General features: G+C 40.1%; 1 protein-coding gene and 1 long non-coding RNA gene across 11 annotated transcripts in view; one reads left to right on the top strand and one right to left on the bottom strand.

The window, feature by feature from the left end:
• Window positions 1–16,248, bottom strand: part of BCKDHB (branched chain keto acid dehydrogenase E1 subunit beta) — a 406,736-nt gene that overhangs the window by 304,699 nt on the left and 85,789 nt on the right. For 5 of the 9 annotated variants that reach the window (XM_077162311.1, XM_077162313.1, XM_077162312.1 and 2 more), the window contains exon 1: window positions 7,828–8,103. The exons of 1 other annotated variant lie outside the window; for it this stretch is intronic. In XM_077162311.1, the coding sequence (XP_077018426.1) occupies window positions 7,828–8,038 (211 nt within the window). In that variant the 5' untranslated portion in view covers window positions 8,039–8,103. Of the gene's footprint in view, window positions 1–7,210; window positions 7,749–7,827; window positions 8,104–16,248 lie in introns of those variants that run through there. 3 more of the 9 variants (XM_077162309.1, XM_077162310.1, XM_077162316.1) reach the window with 2 other exon arrangements.
• On the top strand, window positions 8,187–9,014 carry LOC143684897 (uncharacterized). 2 transcript variants are annotated; one of them, XR_013176241.1, is made up of 2 exons: window positions 8,187–8,334; window positions 8,719–9,014. It is a non-coding gene; the product is annotated as an uncharacterized LOC143684897 (long non-coding RNA). The 2 variants fall into 2 exon arrangements; XR_013176242.1 differs by having other exon boundaries at window positions 8,187–8,349.

The raw sequence follows: 16,248 nt of genomic DNA, 5'->3' as shown, positions 1-16,248 counted from the left end.
AAATATAAAAAAGAAAGACAGAACATAATCAATTGACCAAATTGATATAACAATATAGAAGGTCAGAAAAGGGATCAGCCAGAGTGAGAGTAATCTAGGAAGATTCTAATCTAGGAACCATCAAGAATGGTAGGAACCAGTAAAAATGAGACAGGCTAAAGGTGAATTTTAGTACCCAGAACTACAGGCATTTGGAGGAAAAAAAAATCTATAATTCCATGCCTAAACACATCAGACATAGTCCTTCTTATTGCCCAAGTGGAATATCTGCAAGCCAGCTTTTCTCTCCTTAACTGGGCTGTCAGGAGGATTAAATGGAACAATACTGTATGTGAAAAACATTTAGAACAATGCCTGGCACAAAGTGAGGGCTAAATCAATGTTAGCTATTACTGTTAAGAGTTTGGACTTAGTCCGAGTCTTTCATCTTGAAACTGGCTTGACTATGAATGGCATGGTAAAGTTTTATTTGATAAAGCTCCAGATTTGATCTCAGCTATATCTTCAGCACTTACAACTGTGCCTGGCATATAGTAGGTACTCAATAAATATTTATTGAATGAATGAATGAGCATGTAAACACATGGCAGCTGTTGCAATAAAAATCAATGGCAGGGCGGGCCATAGTGGCTCAGCAGGCAGAGTTCTTGCCTGCCAGCCTGCCCATGTAAAAAAAAAAAAATCAATGACAACAAAAATACACACACCAAATTGTTAACCAATCACACAAAAGGGAAGAAACAGTGTAGGAAAAAAGATCTACCAAAGTCACAATTCAAACACAGACGGCAGGAGAAGGGAGGTGAGGGGCAGGTGATATTGCAACAACAGACTGATGGAGTAGATCTTCAATAACTACTCAAAATGCATTAGTGTTGGAGGAAAAAGAAGCCATCCACACAGTTTGAGGATGTGAGGCAAAGGGAACAAACGGGCACCCAAAAAGCAGTCTCCAGAAATAAAGACGGTCCATGGCAAGGAACATCGCCAAGTGAGACTATTTGTAGTTCAGACCCCAAATGAATTAAAATATACAGCTATGAAAAGGACAGTTAGGCCCACTTTCAGAAAAACGAAGGTTCTGCCAATACAGAAGCACTGGCCCTCCTCTGCACTGCAAAGTCCTGTGTACCACTTCTGCATTACATTCATCTTAGAAACCCCAGCATTTAACATAGTGCCTCACACATATGTGACAATCATTATATGACTATTGAAGCATGAGTAAATGAGTGAATAAATGAATGAATGACTTCATTGGCCCTGCGATGGTTAGGTTCTGGTGTCAACTTGGCCAGGTGATGGTGCCCTGCTGTCTGGTTAGAAATGCACTGGCCTAACCATTACTATAAGGATATTTCACGACTGGTTGATAAAGCAGAAGGCTGGTTTATTAAATCATCAGTTAGTACCTTGCATCTGTGGCTGATTACATCTAAAATCAATTAAAGACTATGTCCCGCAATGAGATAATCCAATCACGTGGACATGAGTCAATCAGTTAAAGACTTTTAAGAGAGAAGAGAGAATTTTCACTGCTTCTTCAGCCAGCAAGTCTGTCCTATGGAGTTCATCGAGATCCTTCATTGGAGTTGCCAGCCTTGAAGCCTGCCCTGCAGATTTTGGACTCTTCCATTCCTATCATTGCATGAGACCCTTCTGTGTATCTTATATTTACATACCTCCTGTTGATTCTGTTTCTCTAGCAAACCCTGACTAATACAGGCCCTAACTACAATTGTGAAATGGGAGAATGCCTAAGAAACTATCTATTCTCCCTAACAATAACCTATTCCACCCCAGCAGGAACCTATTCTCTAGGTATTGTTCTAATCCCTACTAAAGTATATCTCAATCTCTAACCCAAAAAATAAGTTTCAAAGAGAATCCAAAAGTCAGAGGCAAGACATTTTGTATTAAAATGTAAATGAAGCATCTATTCAAAAGGGGAAAAAGAATAGTAACAAAACAAGATCAGTGGCTAAGAGATTTCAGATAGAGTAGAAAGGCTATTCTGGAGGCTACTCTTATGCAAGCTTCAGCTAGATGTTACTAATTGCCATAGTTTGCCAAACCCCAACAAACATCATTTCTGTTAACCCTAAAGAACATCCAGGGCTCTAACTGAGACTCTATAAATGTTTCATGCACTAAGTTCACTTTCCTGAAACTTGTTAGGAGAGTTTCAGGAAAGAGAGTTCCTAGACTAGAAGAGCCCTAAAACCCAGAGGGGCCAGCCTCTCCCAAGATTACCAACTAATTCCATCCCTCTATCCTATATTATCACCCCTTTCCAACAAGAAAAAGTTAGAAAGACCACAGCCCAAAGATCTTTATAGAGTGGGAGAAGGACCAAAGAAGAAGGAGGAGTTACAACAGAGAAGATAGGATTTAATGAATGAGTGTGACTGCTGAATCACTATATTGATATTTCTTTTAGCCTCCAGTATTTTAGAACAGCTAGAAGAAAAACCTGAAACTGCTGAATGGTAACCCATACCAAACTATGAAATCTGTTCTGTATCTGTTTATTGAAGTGTACTTCAAAATATTTCACAATTAAAAAATATATTTCACAATTAAAAAAAACTGAAAAATGTAAATGAAGCATCTATAAATGCAACTGCCTTCTTAAGGCGTCAATAGATACTGCATATCAATGAAAGAAGCAGAAGTAAGCAAAATTAGGGCGTCTAAAAGAGTTTTAAAGTTGAAGAAACTGTAGCCAGCATCACTGGATAATGCCCTCTGGTAACTTCAGTGTTAGTGCAATGGTGTTTCCCTTCCTTTTGCACACTCCTTCTCTACCCAATCTTTAAATGGCTTGTAAGCCCATGTGTATGATGGTGACTTCCAAATGTTTATCTTCAACCCAAACCTCTCCTGAGCTCCTGTCTTTTATATCAAATGGTCACTCACATGGGTGAGTTCTCCACATGGGTGTCCTGGATAACAAATACAAAACTGAACTCTGAATTCTGCTCCCAAAACCAGTCTTTCTCATCTTAACAAACAATACTATTACCCTCCACCCAGGTGCCTTAGCCAGAAATCAAAGAGGCATTCTTGAGTATTAATTTTATCCTTCCTTCAACATACAATCCATCAAGTGCTAATAATGCTCATTCCAAAATATAGTTTAAAATCTAGACTACTATGTATTATTCTAGAACTCACTACCTCTTTTTGTTCCATGAAACAGCCTCTCCAGCCTCCATAGTTTTATTCTTTCACACCTCCTTCCTCCAAATTATTCATCAAAAAGCTGCTATAATGAAAGACTTACAAAGCAAACCATGCTGCATTACTCCTCTGCTTAAAACCCTTCAAAGGCTTCTGATACACCTGAAATAAGACCCCACTCCTCGCCACATCAACAAGATCTCACTTGATCCCATCCCTGACCATCTCAACTGCCCCATTTTGTATCACTGTTCCTAAACCTCACCATTCAAGTCTACTCTAAGCCATGCTCTCTGCCACCTCAGAATGTTCCTGCATGACAATCCCTCTGGCTAGCATCCCATCACACCTTTCACTACTCCTTGGGCACCTCCTCTTTCTGATCACTGAGAAACTGATTAAATATTAGTTCCTCCCAGGGGCTTGCCCAGTCTCTATTACTCTTTTTCCTAGCACCTGAACATTTCCTTCAGGTCTCTTACTACAGATGGGGTTGATTTAATTATGTATTGGCTTGTTATGTGTTGTTCCTCTCCCCAACTAGACTGCAAACTCCATGAGGACAGGACTATATTCATATCCCCAGCATCTAGCACAGAATCTGGCATCCAGAAGAAAATTTAAATGTGCAGAATGAATGAATAAACTCATGCATATATACCCTTAACTGACCAAAATTAGGGGCAAGAAGAGGCCAGGATGTGCCAATCTTGAGGAGAACAGTATAGCAAAGGGAGTAAACACATTGGCATAAGGCCTGCACTGGAACCTGTTATACCATTTACTCCCTTGTGACCTTGGGAAGTTAAACATTGACATTAAGCTTACTCCTCCAAAAATCAGGAAAAAAACATATAATTTGTAGAGCTGCTGTGAAAATCTATCAGAAAGTTTCTACTAAGTGTCCAATATTTATGGATCATCTTCTCTCTACTGGCTATCTTTCCTTTTTACAAAGTAGGGAGACTGATTCTGGTATAACAAGTGCCAGACACCAGTAGATTAGCAGTAGATTCATGGATTATCTCATTGAATCGCCACAGAAATCTTTCAAGGAAATGAAAGCTTATGGAGACTAAAAACTTGGCCAATATCACAATCCTAAATTGTAAAAGAGGACTCAAATTCGGGTACAACTGACTTAAAAATCCCAGTTCTTAGCTTCTGCACAATAATACTTCTAGAATGCTGAAATCATCCAAAATGACAAAAAAAACGATTAATCAAGTTTCTTGATGGTCAATAAATATGGAGAAGAAACCTAATGGTGGGTAAATTACAGTGAAAGCAAAGGACAGCAGTCTCTGTTCAAATGAGATATGAAAATAAAAAGCAGTACCTTGGAGGAAACCAGATTTGAGGTAGGGTTAAGACGGGCAAAGTGTTCTGTGAAGAAATGGAAGCATTTCTGAATAACATAAGAGACAGCATAGTAGAGTAGTTAAGAGCATAGTCTCTAGAGTCAGACTCCATGAAAATGAAGACTGGCTCCATCTCTTATAAGTAGTATGACCTGAGGAAATTTAAATATCTAAAGATATTTAGAAGTTTAACCTCTTTAGTCTCAGTTTTTTCATCCATAAAATATGGCTAATAGTACCTCTATACAGTGCTAGTATGCGAAATTAAATGTGTTATTATATAAGGCATCTGGAATAGAGTGTGGCACATGGTAAGTGTTGTCAAAGTGTCAGTTATCATTGTTGTTCTGTGGTATCCAATGCAAAGGTTTGCATGAGCAAAGAGAAAGTGAGAACAAGGAGACGTTAAAAAGGAAGAGAGGAAAGAAAGGGCACATTTCTAGGGTAATTCTGAAGACAAGAGACATAGAAAGAATTACTCTGGTCTCAAAGTTCCCAACTTTGGTATGAAACTGTTTGAGGGCCAAATCAGCACTGCCTGCCTCAAACAGATATACTCTGCCAATGTTTCAAACATATCCAAACCTAAGTCATCCTCTCCCCTTTCCAAAAACATACTTCACTTCCAGCATTCCCCATTCTTCTCAGTGATACCAAACTATCATCATTTCGGCTTCCCAGGCTAAAAATGTCAAGTCACCTTTGATAACCCTTTTCCTGTGCCCCTACAGGCAAATCAGTGCCAAATTTGGTCAAACCCTCCAAAATATTCCACCATTCCCACTGATACTCTTCAAGTTCAAATCATATCCTCTCACCTGACAATTACAGCACCATCCCTCTGACTGGTGTCCAAGTCTCCCAACTTTCCCTTCAATAACCCATTCTATAAACTTTCTTAATAATATAACTTGAGCTAAATCTCAAGTCAGTTTCTTGCCCCAAAACAGGCAATGACCTTCCGCAACCCAAAGAACAAAATTCTAACCTAAATGTAATGCACCCAGCATAGTGCAGAGCACATTGAACACATTCAATCTTTCCTCTTCCCCAACTTTTACACTGGCTTTCAAAGCCTCCATGTACTCTTCTAAATGTATTTCGTAGGACTCCTCTTTCCATTCCAAAAAACTCTCTACTTCCCATTCCCCATGTCAATCCCATGCTTTCTAACCTCTCTTTACTCACGTTGTTCCCATCCTATAAACACTGGAAAGAATTATACAGACACACACACAAAAAGAATTCTCCAGTATATACTTGATCTTTGAGAGAACTTTCTGCCTCCACCTACTCAAGAAACTGCAACCACAATGGCGTTCTCATTCCTACAACACAAGCTCATTGATTCTTCCTGCAACACAGCTCCTCCAGGTCCTTGCTGAACTCAGTCCTTGTTATCCCTCAGTGTGCAGCTTGAATATCACCTCAGAGAGCGCTACCTGACAACCATACCATTTAAGTAGTCCCTTTTGTGTGTCAAAATAGCCCAAATACAAGAATGAAAGATATTTGTAGCACCTGAGAGGAAAAGAGTTAATATCTTTAATATACAAAAGTTCATAAATTTGTCACATTGGGAGACTTGGAGTTATACACCTCAAAGTTCAGACTCTGGCTCTTCTAGTTACAGATTTGGACAAATCATTAGTATCTCTGAGCCTCAATTTTCTCATCTGTAAAATTAGCATAATTCAATTTAGCTCACAAGATTACTGTAGATAAAGATTGATGTCTACCAGAACATGTGAAATAGAACAGGTATTCACTAATGGCAAATAGTATTATTTTGATAGGAAAAGTACAAACAGCACACTTTTTTAAATGTACAAAAACATGTAAATTCACAAAATAAAATAAATCCAGTGGATAAATAGATGGGAAAATTTTCTTTAACAGAAACAAAAGAAATGCAAATTAAAACAAAGTACAGTTACCATAAAATAAGAGTGTGTGTGTGTGCATATGTGCTTTTAGCATGACACACAACATTCACATTCTTATATGTGCAGACAGGGGTATAAACTAGCAATTTGAATGAGGCATTAAAAATCCATTAGGGCACTGCGACAGTGGCTGAGTGGCAGAATTCTCGCCTGCCATGCCAGAGACCAGTGTTCGATTCCGGGTGCCTGCCCATGCGGAAAAAAAAAAGGAAAAATCCATTAGACTAACATTATACTCAACAGTGAAACTGAAAGGTTTTTCCCTAAGAGCAGGAACAAGACAAAGATGCTTGCTTTCTCCTTTGCTATTCAATATTGTATTGGAAGTTCCAGCCAGAGAAGTTAGGCAAGAAAAATTAATAAAGGGCATCTCAATAAGAAAGGAAGAAGTAAAACTATCCCTATTTGCAGATGACATGACCTTATACATAGAAAATTTCAAACAATTTTCAAGAAAGCTCAGCCTCAGTGCCTGTCAATAAATGTTCCCTTATTATTCAACAAGTAATGGCACTCCCAAAAATGTGAACTCTACCATATTCCAGGTTATTAGACAAGGAAAATGTAACTGCTCACTTATTATCTCATGATGTCCTAAAGACAAAAATTGGTTCTTTCAAAGATTACATAAAACTGGTAGAAGAAAAGGGAAAAGTCATGCATCGGTCATACAGTGATGAGTTTGCTATTACACAGAACATTCCTACCTGCCCTTCTTACCATTCCAAGCATTAGATGGCTTCCTCCATTGATTACCCTCCTAGTTAGTAACCTCAGTACTTGGGCACAAGCTGCATATGAGGCTCAGGGAGCCTGGATTCTTTTCAATCTCTAGGAAGAACCTGTTCTGTGACCTTGGGAAAACCAATTCAGTTACTTAGTCCCTCAATTTCTTCTTATTTGCAAAAGACAAAGGTTTTTTTTTCTTTTAAATACTGCTGTCTCAAGTTAGTGGTCCAGTCCCGTGCAAGCTGACAACACGTGAAGCCTGGACTTCTGGGAAGCAGGGATGGACGGAGAAGAGTGGGAGACGGTCCCTGGACACTGCCTCTCCACCCTTGGGCCATTCCAAACAGCGGTGTGGCTTCTCACCAATCTCAAGAGTGCCAAGGAGCTGCCTCTCCCACGTTGAACAGTAACAAAAACCGAGTGGGAGAGAACCATGGGCAGAAACTGAGGCACGCGGGCTCCAGCGAGCGCGGCAAGGACTGAGGCCCAGGATCGAGATCAGCCTGTCGGTCCCAGGCCTGGACAGGCGGGAGTGAACTCCTCGTGAGGGCCCGCGGACCTGAGAGTCTGCGACGCAGCGGGACCTGACAGGGTAGCCCCAGGCTCACCGTAGTTCTCGGGCTCCGGGTCGGGTTGGAAAGTAAAGTGAGCCACCTGCCGCCGCTGGGCCAAATCCCCGCCGCCAGCACAGGCCGAGGCAGGCTGCAGGAAGCCCCAGGGCAGCTCCACCCCATGGAGCCGACGCCAGCGCCTCTCAGCTCCGGCAGCACGGAGCCTCCACAGCCGGCCCAAGGTGTACACCACAGCCGCCATCCGCATTCGACTCCGGGATTCGCTGGCTACGCGGCTGGCTACACGCTGCCCGCGAGGTTGGGGGTGGGGGTGGAGCAAGCGAGGGGCTTCCACATTGGTCAAGCCGGAGGGACGGTCGCGTGAAGCGGACTAATCAGTGTTTAGAATTCGGGGGCGGGGAAGGCGACGAGCTGACCTCGCGACGTACGCTCGAAGTGCGCAAGCGGAAGAGGGGTTGAGGGTCCTGTGACAACCCGGCAGTTGGGATGAGGTTGGAGCTTCAAGATTATTCCTGGAGGTTGATCCTTCTCCAAGACGGCTTTGTAAGCTAGGGACAGGTATGGGGGTCTGCGAGGTACCACACGCAGATTTATTCTTTTCCAATATCATTTCCAATGGCTTTTTAAAGACTTGTACTTTATTTTGAAATCTAACCCTTTTTATCTTCTCCTAGTCTTTGCCTCTTTTATCCTGTAAGTGAGTCATAGAAAGGGTTGCTCATTGGCATTGGTTCTCGGTTAAGTTTCCAAAAACTGCCGGGGTTGCTACTCAAAGCCTCCACACTCTGTTCAAGCCCTCTTTGAAATGCTTAGTAAGCATAGATTATTATTGATTCTATTTCTATATTTAGAAGAAAGTGAAAACCGTAAGCTTAGGTTTCATGCTGCAGAGCTGCTTAATAGAAAGTTAGGTGCATTTTCCCCCAGGTCCAGCGGAAATGATGAACAAAGTGAAACATTAAGAATGCTTGTCAAGAATGCTTCCAGAAGAGAGAAATATCCGGCCAGAGCCAGATGTTATAGCTCTCCGAGTCCAAGTTTAAGATCTGTGAGTAAAGAAGACTTCAGATAATTCCTGCCACAGTCACTCGTGACTTAGTCATGAGTGTTTGCAACAGATGAGTGTTTGCAACATGAGTGCAAACAGATAATGGAGAACTACCCAGCTGAGATCAGTCAAACCCCAGAATTCTGAAAGATAATAATAAATTGTTTTTAGCCAAGACATGTTGAGGTTGTTTGTTATGCAGCAATAGATAACTGGAACAATACCCATTTACTAATGGGGAGCATGAGGCACTGAATAGATAAGTAACTTGTCCAAATCAAACAGCCAGGCAGTCTAGCTCCAGAATCTATACTCATAACTACTACACTGTTCTGCCTTTGTATTAAAAACTCACACACATTGGGTGGATAGCAATACCAGTGGTCAATGAGAGAGGGAAGGGTAAGGTGTATGGGATGTATGGGGTTTTTCTTTTTTATTTTAATTTCTTTTTCTGGAGTGATGCAAATGTTCTAAAAATGATCATGGTGATGAATACACTATGTGACGATATTGTGAGCCTCTTATTGTATACTTTAGATGGGCTATATGGTGTGTGATGGTATCTCAATAAAAATACTAAAAGAAAAAAAAAATGGTTCCAGATGTAACACTGAGCTGCACCTAAAAGATGAGAAGTTACCAGGTAGACTGGAAAGGAAAATGTCCTCAAGAGAGAGGAAAAAAAAAACTAGCACAAAGATTCACAAATATGAAAATACAGTTCAGCCCAGGAACAGAAAGCAATATGGTGATGTAGGCTCAGGGTACAGGAAAGATACAGGAATTGAGGAAGATGAAGTGAGGAAGATGAAGTAGGCCAAATAGATTAAAGGAATAATGTAAGGAATTTATATGGTGGCATAAGAAATTTAGACTAACAAAAAGGGCAACTAACTGATTTGTCTGCCCAGCAAAACCCTTTTTTTTTTGGAAATTTTCCGTTGGTACGATACCACCAGCCTGGTTACCGTGGAAATGTCTATGTTATTAAAGTGGTAATTCCTCTCACTCCCCAGGCCATATTTGGTTGATGTTAAATTAGGAACCAGATAGTTGCTGTCCTTTCTGGAAATTTTTGAAGTGTAATTTAGAAGGAAATTGGGCTGTCTTTAAATGCCACTGAGACATGCAAAAACTGGGCATTAGAAATCCTGTAGACTAGAAAAGGTGAAGAATGTAACTGCATTTGTGTTCCTGATTCCATTTATTCCTGAGGCCCAACCTCTTTCTTGTCCTTGGATTCTATGAGACATCACTGTATCCACAATGGATTCTCCTCTTGGCTTAAGAGACTTCCAAATGTGTTTCTAAAGCTTTGACCAACCTGGACACAGACAGAACTCTTTATATTCAGAGGCTGAATATAAAGGAAAAGTTGTTGGTCACTCATACAAACGACTCTTGGCTTTTGGCTGTAGCTGAACTTACTACCTGAACAACCTATACCAGTTGGGACTCATCTTACATTTGTACACCTCTCTTATATAGCAGGATAATATTTTGAAGTATTTTATCTTCATATTCTGGCCCCTACCCTCATTCAACCAGAGACATCAGGGATGCAGGTAACAAAAGACTCAAATTCATGCTTTTGAATTTCAAAATAGTTTTTAAAGCTGATGGCAGATACAAAGAAAAGTGTTTGATTTCTAATGACTGATTTCTGAGCATTAAAGTTCAAGAAACTGAAAGATGTGAACATAAAGTTTATGTCCTAAGCAAATATAAAGAGCCAACTTTTCCCATCCTCTATGGAGGTGGAGCCATAGAATAGGTAGTCCTGGAGGAATACTACTGATTCCTTAAGCTTCCTAGCATTCCATGGCATTTGGAGCAGCAGAATGTTTCTCCCTTGTGATCAAAAGAGAGCTCACATTCACAGCTTGCTTACAGTTTTAAGATTACATTTAAAAGGCTTCTACTAGAATTCAGCTCACATTCACAGCTTTCTTAAATTTTAAGGTTACAGTTGAACAGTTACTTCTACAGAGTTGAATTCCACAATAACTGAAATGAAAAATTACAAGGGGGTTCCAACAGCAAGTTGGAGTTGGCAGAATAGAATAAATAATTAGCAAAATTGAAAACAAGACAAATAAGCCATGCTGAGACCAGAAAGAAAAAAAGGATAAGAAAATATAAAAGTAGCCTTAAAGACCTGAGGAACACTATTAAACATAACAATATGTGCATTAAGGGAGCCCCAGAGGGAAAATAAAGAGAGAAAGGAGCTGAAGGAATATTCAAACAAATAATGACACAGAACTTCCCAAAATATATAAATATGTAAGTAACATGCACATCCAAGAAGACTATTGAATGCCAAGCAGGATAAACTTAAAAAGAAATATACCTAGAAATATAGTGGTCGAACATCAAATGCAAAGGACAAGGAGAGAGTTATTGAAAGCTGTAAAAGAAATAGCTGTTATGTATAAGAAAATCCCAATTCGATTAACTACCAATTTCTCATCATATCACAGAGGCAAGAAGGCAGTGGGATGAAATGGTTAAAATGAAACAGTTGCTAACCAAAATTTTTATATCCAGCAAGACTTTCTTTCAAGAGTGAAAGAGATTAACTCATTCCCAGATAACCAAAAGTGAGGGAGTTCATCACCACTAGACATACCTAAAGAAATGCTAATAGGAGTGCTTTAGAATGAAAGGAAAGGACACTAGACAATGGTTTAATGTGTCATAGAGAAATAAAGACCTCCAATAAAGGTAACCATTTGGGTAATTATAAATGCCAGTATTATTATATTGTATTCTTTGGTATATAAATTCACTTCCTACTTCTTGCATGTGCTAAAATACAAATGCATAAGAAGTAACAATGAATCTATGGTTTGGGATGTAAATATACAAAGATATAATTTGTAACAAATACCAAAAAAAAAAGTGGGGGAATGAAGGGGTATAGGAGTGGTATATGCTGATAAGTTGGTATTGGATCAGAAATGACTGTTACATATTTAGGATGTTAAATTTAACCCCATGATAACCACAAACAAAAGTATATGAAAATTATATCCAGAAAGAAAATCAAATCAGGAGGAACTCAATATGATGCAACAAAAACATCAAATATATAAAAAAGTAGACTATGGATCACTAAAGTCTGGTCTCCCCCTCCAGAAAGAGAATTAGGTGCTGCCTATAGCTACCTACATGACTGGGACAGAAGTTAAAAGTCAGTGACCTCCTCAAGAAGGAAAGAATGTACAGATGGTATTGCAAACCACTTGTTTTGTAAAGTATTAAAACTCTTGCCCCCGCCATATATGTTGATAACAAATCTCCACACCCCTGTGTCATAAGACCCTGCCGAAACTCTATTCTCATACCCTATGCAGTGTCCTTGTCCTAAACCCTTATAAGCTGCCCCTTGCACTCCTGCCTTTGAAGAACACTAATTTCATTTTCTGGACGGCTGCCACCAGAGACTCACTAGTTCATAAGTCCTAATAAAATTCATTTCTGACTTTGTGCTTCACATGTTCTTTGGTCTAAGGGCTGGCCCAACCCGAGCCCTCCAGAAGCTGAGTTGAAATAATTGGCAAGCCAGCCAGGAGACTGAAGAGCTGCTGGAAGTGGTGGGCATGTATTCTGGAAAGGAGAGTCAGTGAAGGAAATCCCATATTGGCCTACAATATCCATATAGGGAGGGGTGGCTGCCCTCCTGGATGAAAGGGAATCACTGCAAGAGTATGGGGACACCATGAAAACTCCAGCAGGGTTGCAAACTTTTGCAACAGATAGCAGGACAATAAAATATTAGCGAAAGGAAAAGAGAATGCAAAAAAGCATGGATCACTAAAGTCCGGGCTCCCCCTCCAGAAAGAGCATTAGGTGCTGCCTATAGCTACTTACATGACTGGGACAGAAGTTAAAAGTCTGGAACCTTTTAAGAGCTACACATATGGCCACAGAGGCAGAACAGATGGCAAAAAAAAAAACAACAGCACACCATCTAGAGTAAAAATTAAAATTAGGAACACATGGCTGACTCAAGCAGATGTAAAAGATGTCTTAACTGAGTGCTTGCATCAGTTAGAAATATTAACCTGTAGATAAGCTCTAGCCCATGGTAGAAAATTACCCCAAATTCTAGTCCAGAGAATACTAACTAATCTGGGGAAGGACCCAAGAGCTTGGGATCCCATACATTCTTCACTAATAATGATGATGAGGAAAAGGAAGAGGTTTGGGAAGCAAAGGATAAAGTAATGCCACCTTCATATGCAATGGTTCCAAATGTTGCCTCTTTTCTACAAGGTCATCATCACTTTGTTTTAGATTTAGTTAATGCTTTCTTTAGTATTCCCTTTGATAAGGCCAGTCAACCTGCTTTCACCTTCATCTGAAAAGGATGATGAAAGACTTTCACCATGCTCCCACATGACTATTTACATGGCACAACCATTTGCTATGGCCTAGTGGCAAAAGACTTGGTTAATTGGGAAAAACCCAAATATATGTCTTTATTTTATTGTATTGATATTATCTTAACCAGCAATTATCTTTCAAAACTAAAAAACATGTCAGAAATATTAATTGCCCATCTCAAGAGCCTGGAAAGTTGTAAGGCCCTGGCTGTTTTGTCAAATTTTTAAGTATCATATGGTTGGGTAAGACAAAATTATTCCTTCTACAGTATTGAAAAATATGTTTTCCTATGCCGCAAATGCAGAGCACTTAATGACCTTTCTAGGATTACAAGAATATTGGAGACCTTTCATTCCCCATTTAGCTCAAATGTTAAAACATTGTATACGCTAATCAGGAAAGGTCATACTTGGGAATGAGAGGACCTCAAGCAGGCTGCTTTTGAAAAATCAGAAAGGGCAATGCAGAAATACAAGAATTGTGGAAGGTAAATCCTGATTTATCCTGTGAATTGAATGTTACCTTTGCCAGAACTACACCCAAAGCCATTGGCTTTGGGTGTAGTTCTGGCAAAGGTAACATTGTAAATGAGTACTCCTAGGGTTCTGGTCACAATCATGGAAAGGGGCAGAATTAAGATTATGTCCCTTAAAAAATCAACCATGTGCTGCTTATAATTTCTATTGTAAGTGGAAGATCTTGACGCAGAAATGTCCTGCAACCTGAAGACTGCTCTCCCTATAGAGGGATGAATTGCACATATGGCCAATAAGCCACACTCTGGCAGTGTACAGTTAAGAACCTTAACAAAGCAGAAAGTTTGTTGCAACACAGTTATTGAAAATACCAGCTCTCTTAATGCTGAGATGCACAAAACTTTAGGACTTGTGTCACGTGTAGGAGATTCAACAGCTAAGATTGCTGCACCTGAAATATCTGATGAAATACCCAGTATACAGGGCACAGGAACAATTTCTGACTCTACTTGGTATGCTGACAGATCCGCTAGCATGCAGCTGCCCACATGGACAGCTGTGGCAGTACAAGGAAGTACTGACACCATATGATGGGAGACTGGTGCTATGCAATGCAATCAATGGGCTGAAAAGATCCATATGGATGGTAATGGTGCATGAACCAGGAAAGGTGTTAAATGACAGCTGGCCTGTTTACAAAGACCTTACAACCTGGATGGCAACTTGGAAACAAGAACAATGGACAGGATAGGCTAAGTATACTTATAATTATGCCTAAGATTCACCCCCAGAGAACCTCTTTTGTTGCTCAGATGTAGCCTCTTTCTCTCTAAGTGAGTTCAGCAGGTGAACTCACTGCCTTCCTTCCTGCATGATACATGACTCCCAGGGATGTAAATTTCCCTGGCAATGTGGGACTGAGCTCCCAGGATGAGCTGTGACCTAACATCATGGGATTGAGAAAGCCTTCTTGGCCAAAAAGAGGAAGAGAGAAATAAAGTTTCAGTGGCTGAGAGATTTCAAGCAAATTGAGGTTTATCCTGAAGGTTATTCTTAAACATTATATAGATATCCCTTCTTAGTTTATGGTATATTGGAGTGGCTGGAGGGCAGTACCTAAAACTGTGGAGCTCTGTTCCAATAGCCTTGATTCCTGAAGATGATTGTATAATGATATAATTTTTTATAATGTGACTGTGGATTGTGAAAACCTTGTGCCTGGTGCTCCTTTTATCCAGGGTAAGGAAGATGAGTACAAAAAAAATGGATAAAAAATAAATTAAAAATAGGGGCAATAAGGGATAAAATAAAAATGGGGTAGATTGAAATACTAGTAGTCAATGAAAGGGAGGGGTAAGGGGTATGGGATGTATGAGTTTTTTCTTTTTTAAATTTGCTTTTCTAGAGTAATGTAAATGTTCTAAAAATGATCATGGTGATGAATACACAACTATGTGATGATATTGTGAGCCATAGATTGTACAACATATATGGACTGTATTGTGTGAAGATTTATAAATAAATAAGTAAATAACAATGGACAGTCACTGTCCATTGAAATGAAAGATGTGGGAAAACATCTAGGACACCTGCCAGCACTTAAAGTTAACTGTGTATCATGTCCCAGCCCACACTCCTAATGCACTACCTGGGAAACATGAGGCAGACATGCTTGCTTGAGTCTGAAGCCACACTTCTGAACTCAGAAAGCTGTTAAAAAGTGGACACTAAGGATATCAAATCTTATGGCATTTAGCCCAGCAGTTCCAGCTACCCATCATGCACCAACAACACACAGACAACACACAGGAGCACCCATTGTGCTCCCTACGATGACCATGTTGATTGCCCCATCAGATGGGATACATTGGCCAATCACAGTCTCCAGTGACCCAGTAACATGTGAATTACATCAGCCCCTTCTGCTTTTGGAAGGGGCAAGACATGCATTCACTGCAGTAGGTACTACAATAGGACAGCTGTTAGCTTTTCCAGTGGGGAAAACTAATCAGAGAACCACCATAACTTATCTAAGGTAAGCACCCTCTATGGAATATTTATGCAAATAAACAGTGATTGGGGAACCCTTTCACTGGACAAATGACCCAAGTACGGGCTATGATGTAATATGGACTTTTCATCTACACTGTAGCCCCATGGGTGCAGGCCATATAGAAAAAAATGAATGACCTCTTAAAGGGAGAATTGAAAAATAATAAAAGGTCCTCACAACAGTGGACTAGGAGACTCTATCAGGCCTTAGTCCATTTGAATGTGATGCCGGGCAGCTGCAGTTGCCCCCAGTGAAATGCTAACAGCTGGACCAATACAGGCCCTGAGAATACAAATCAAGGGTGACTGTTTTGCAGCTGAAAAAGGAAAATGATAATAATTTGCTGTTGCCTGTGCCTCAGATCATACAAAATGGGGGAAATTAGTTCAATTGGCCTTGGTGCTAGACTATGAAGCCATGTTGGTTAGGAATCCTAACTGGGAAAAGGGGTCACTGAAATTGCTATAATAAAACCTCAATTTATA

This window comes from Tamandua tetradactyla, chromosome 5 (genome assembly GCF_023851605.1).
Source record: "Tamandua tetradactyla isolate mTamTet1 chromosome 5, mTamTet1.pri, whole genome shotgun sequence".
Lineage (NCBI taxonomy): Eukaryota > Metazoa > Chordata > Mammalia > Pilosa > Myrmecophagidae > Tamandua > Tamandua tetradactyla.
Note: the sequence above shows the minus strand (reverse complement) of the source record. Positions and strands in the feature narration are given on the sequence as shown.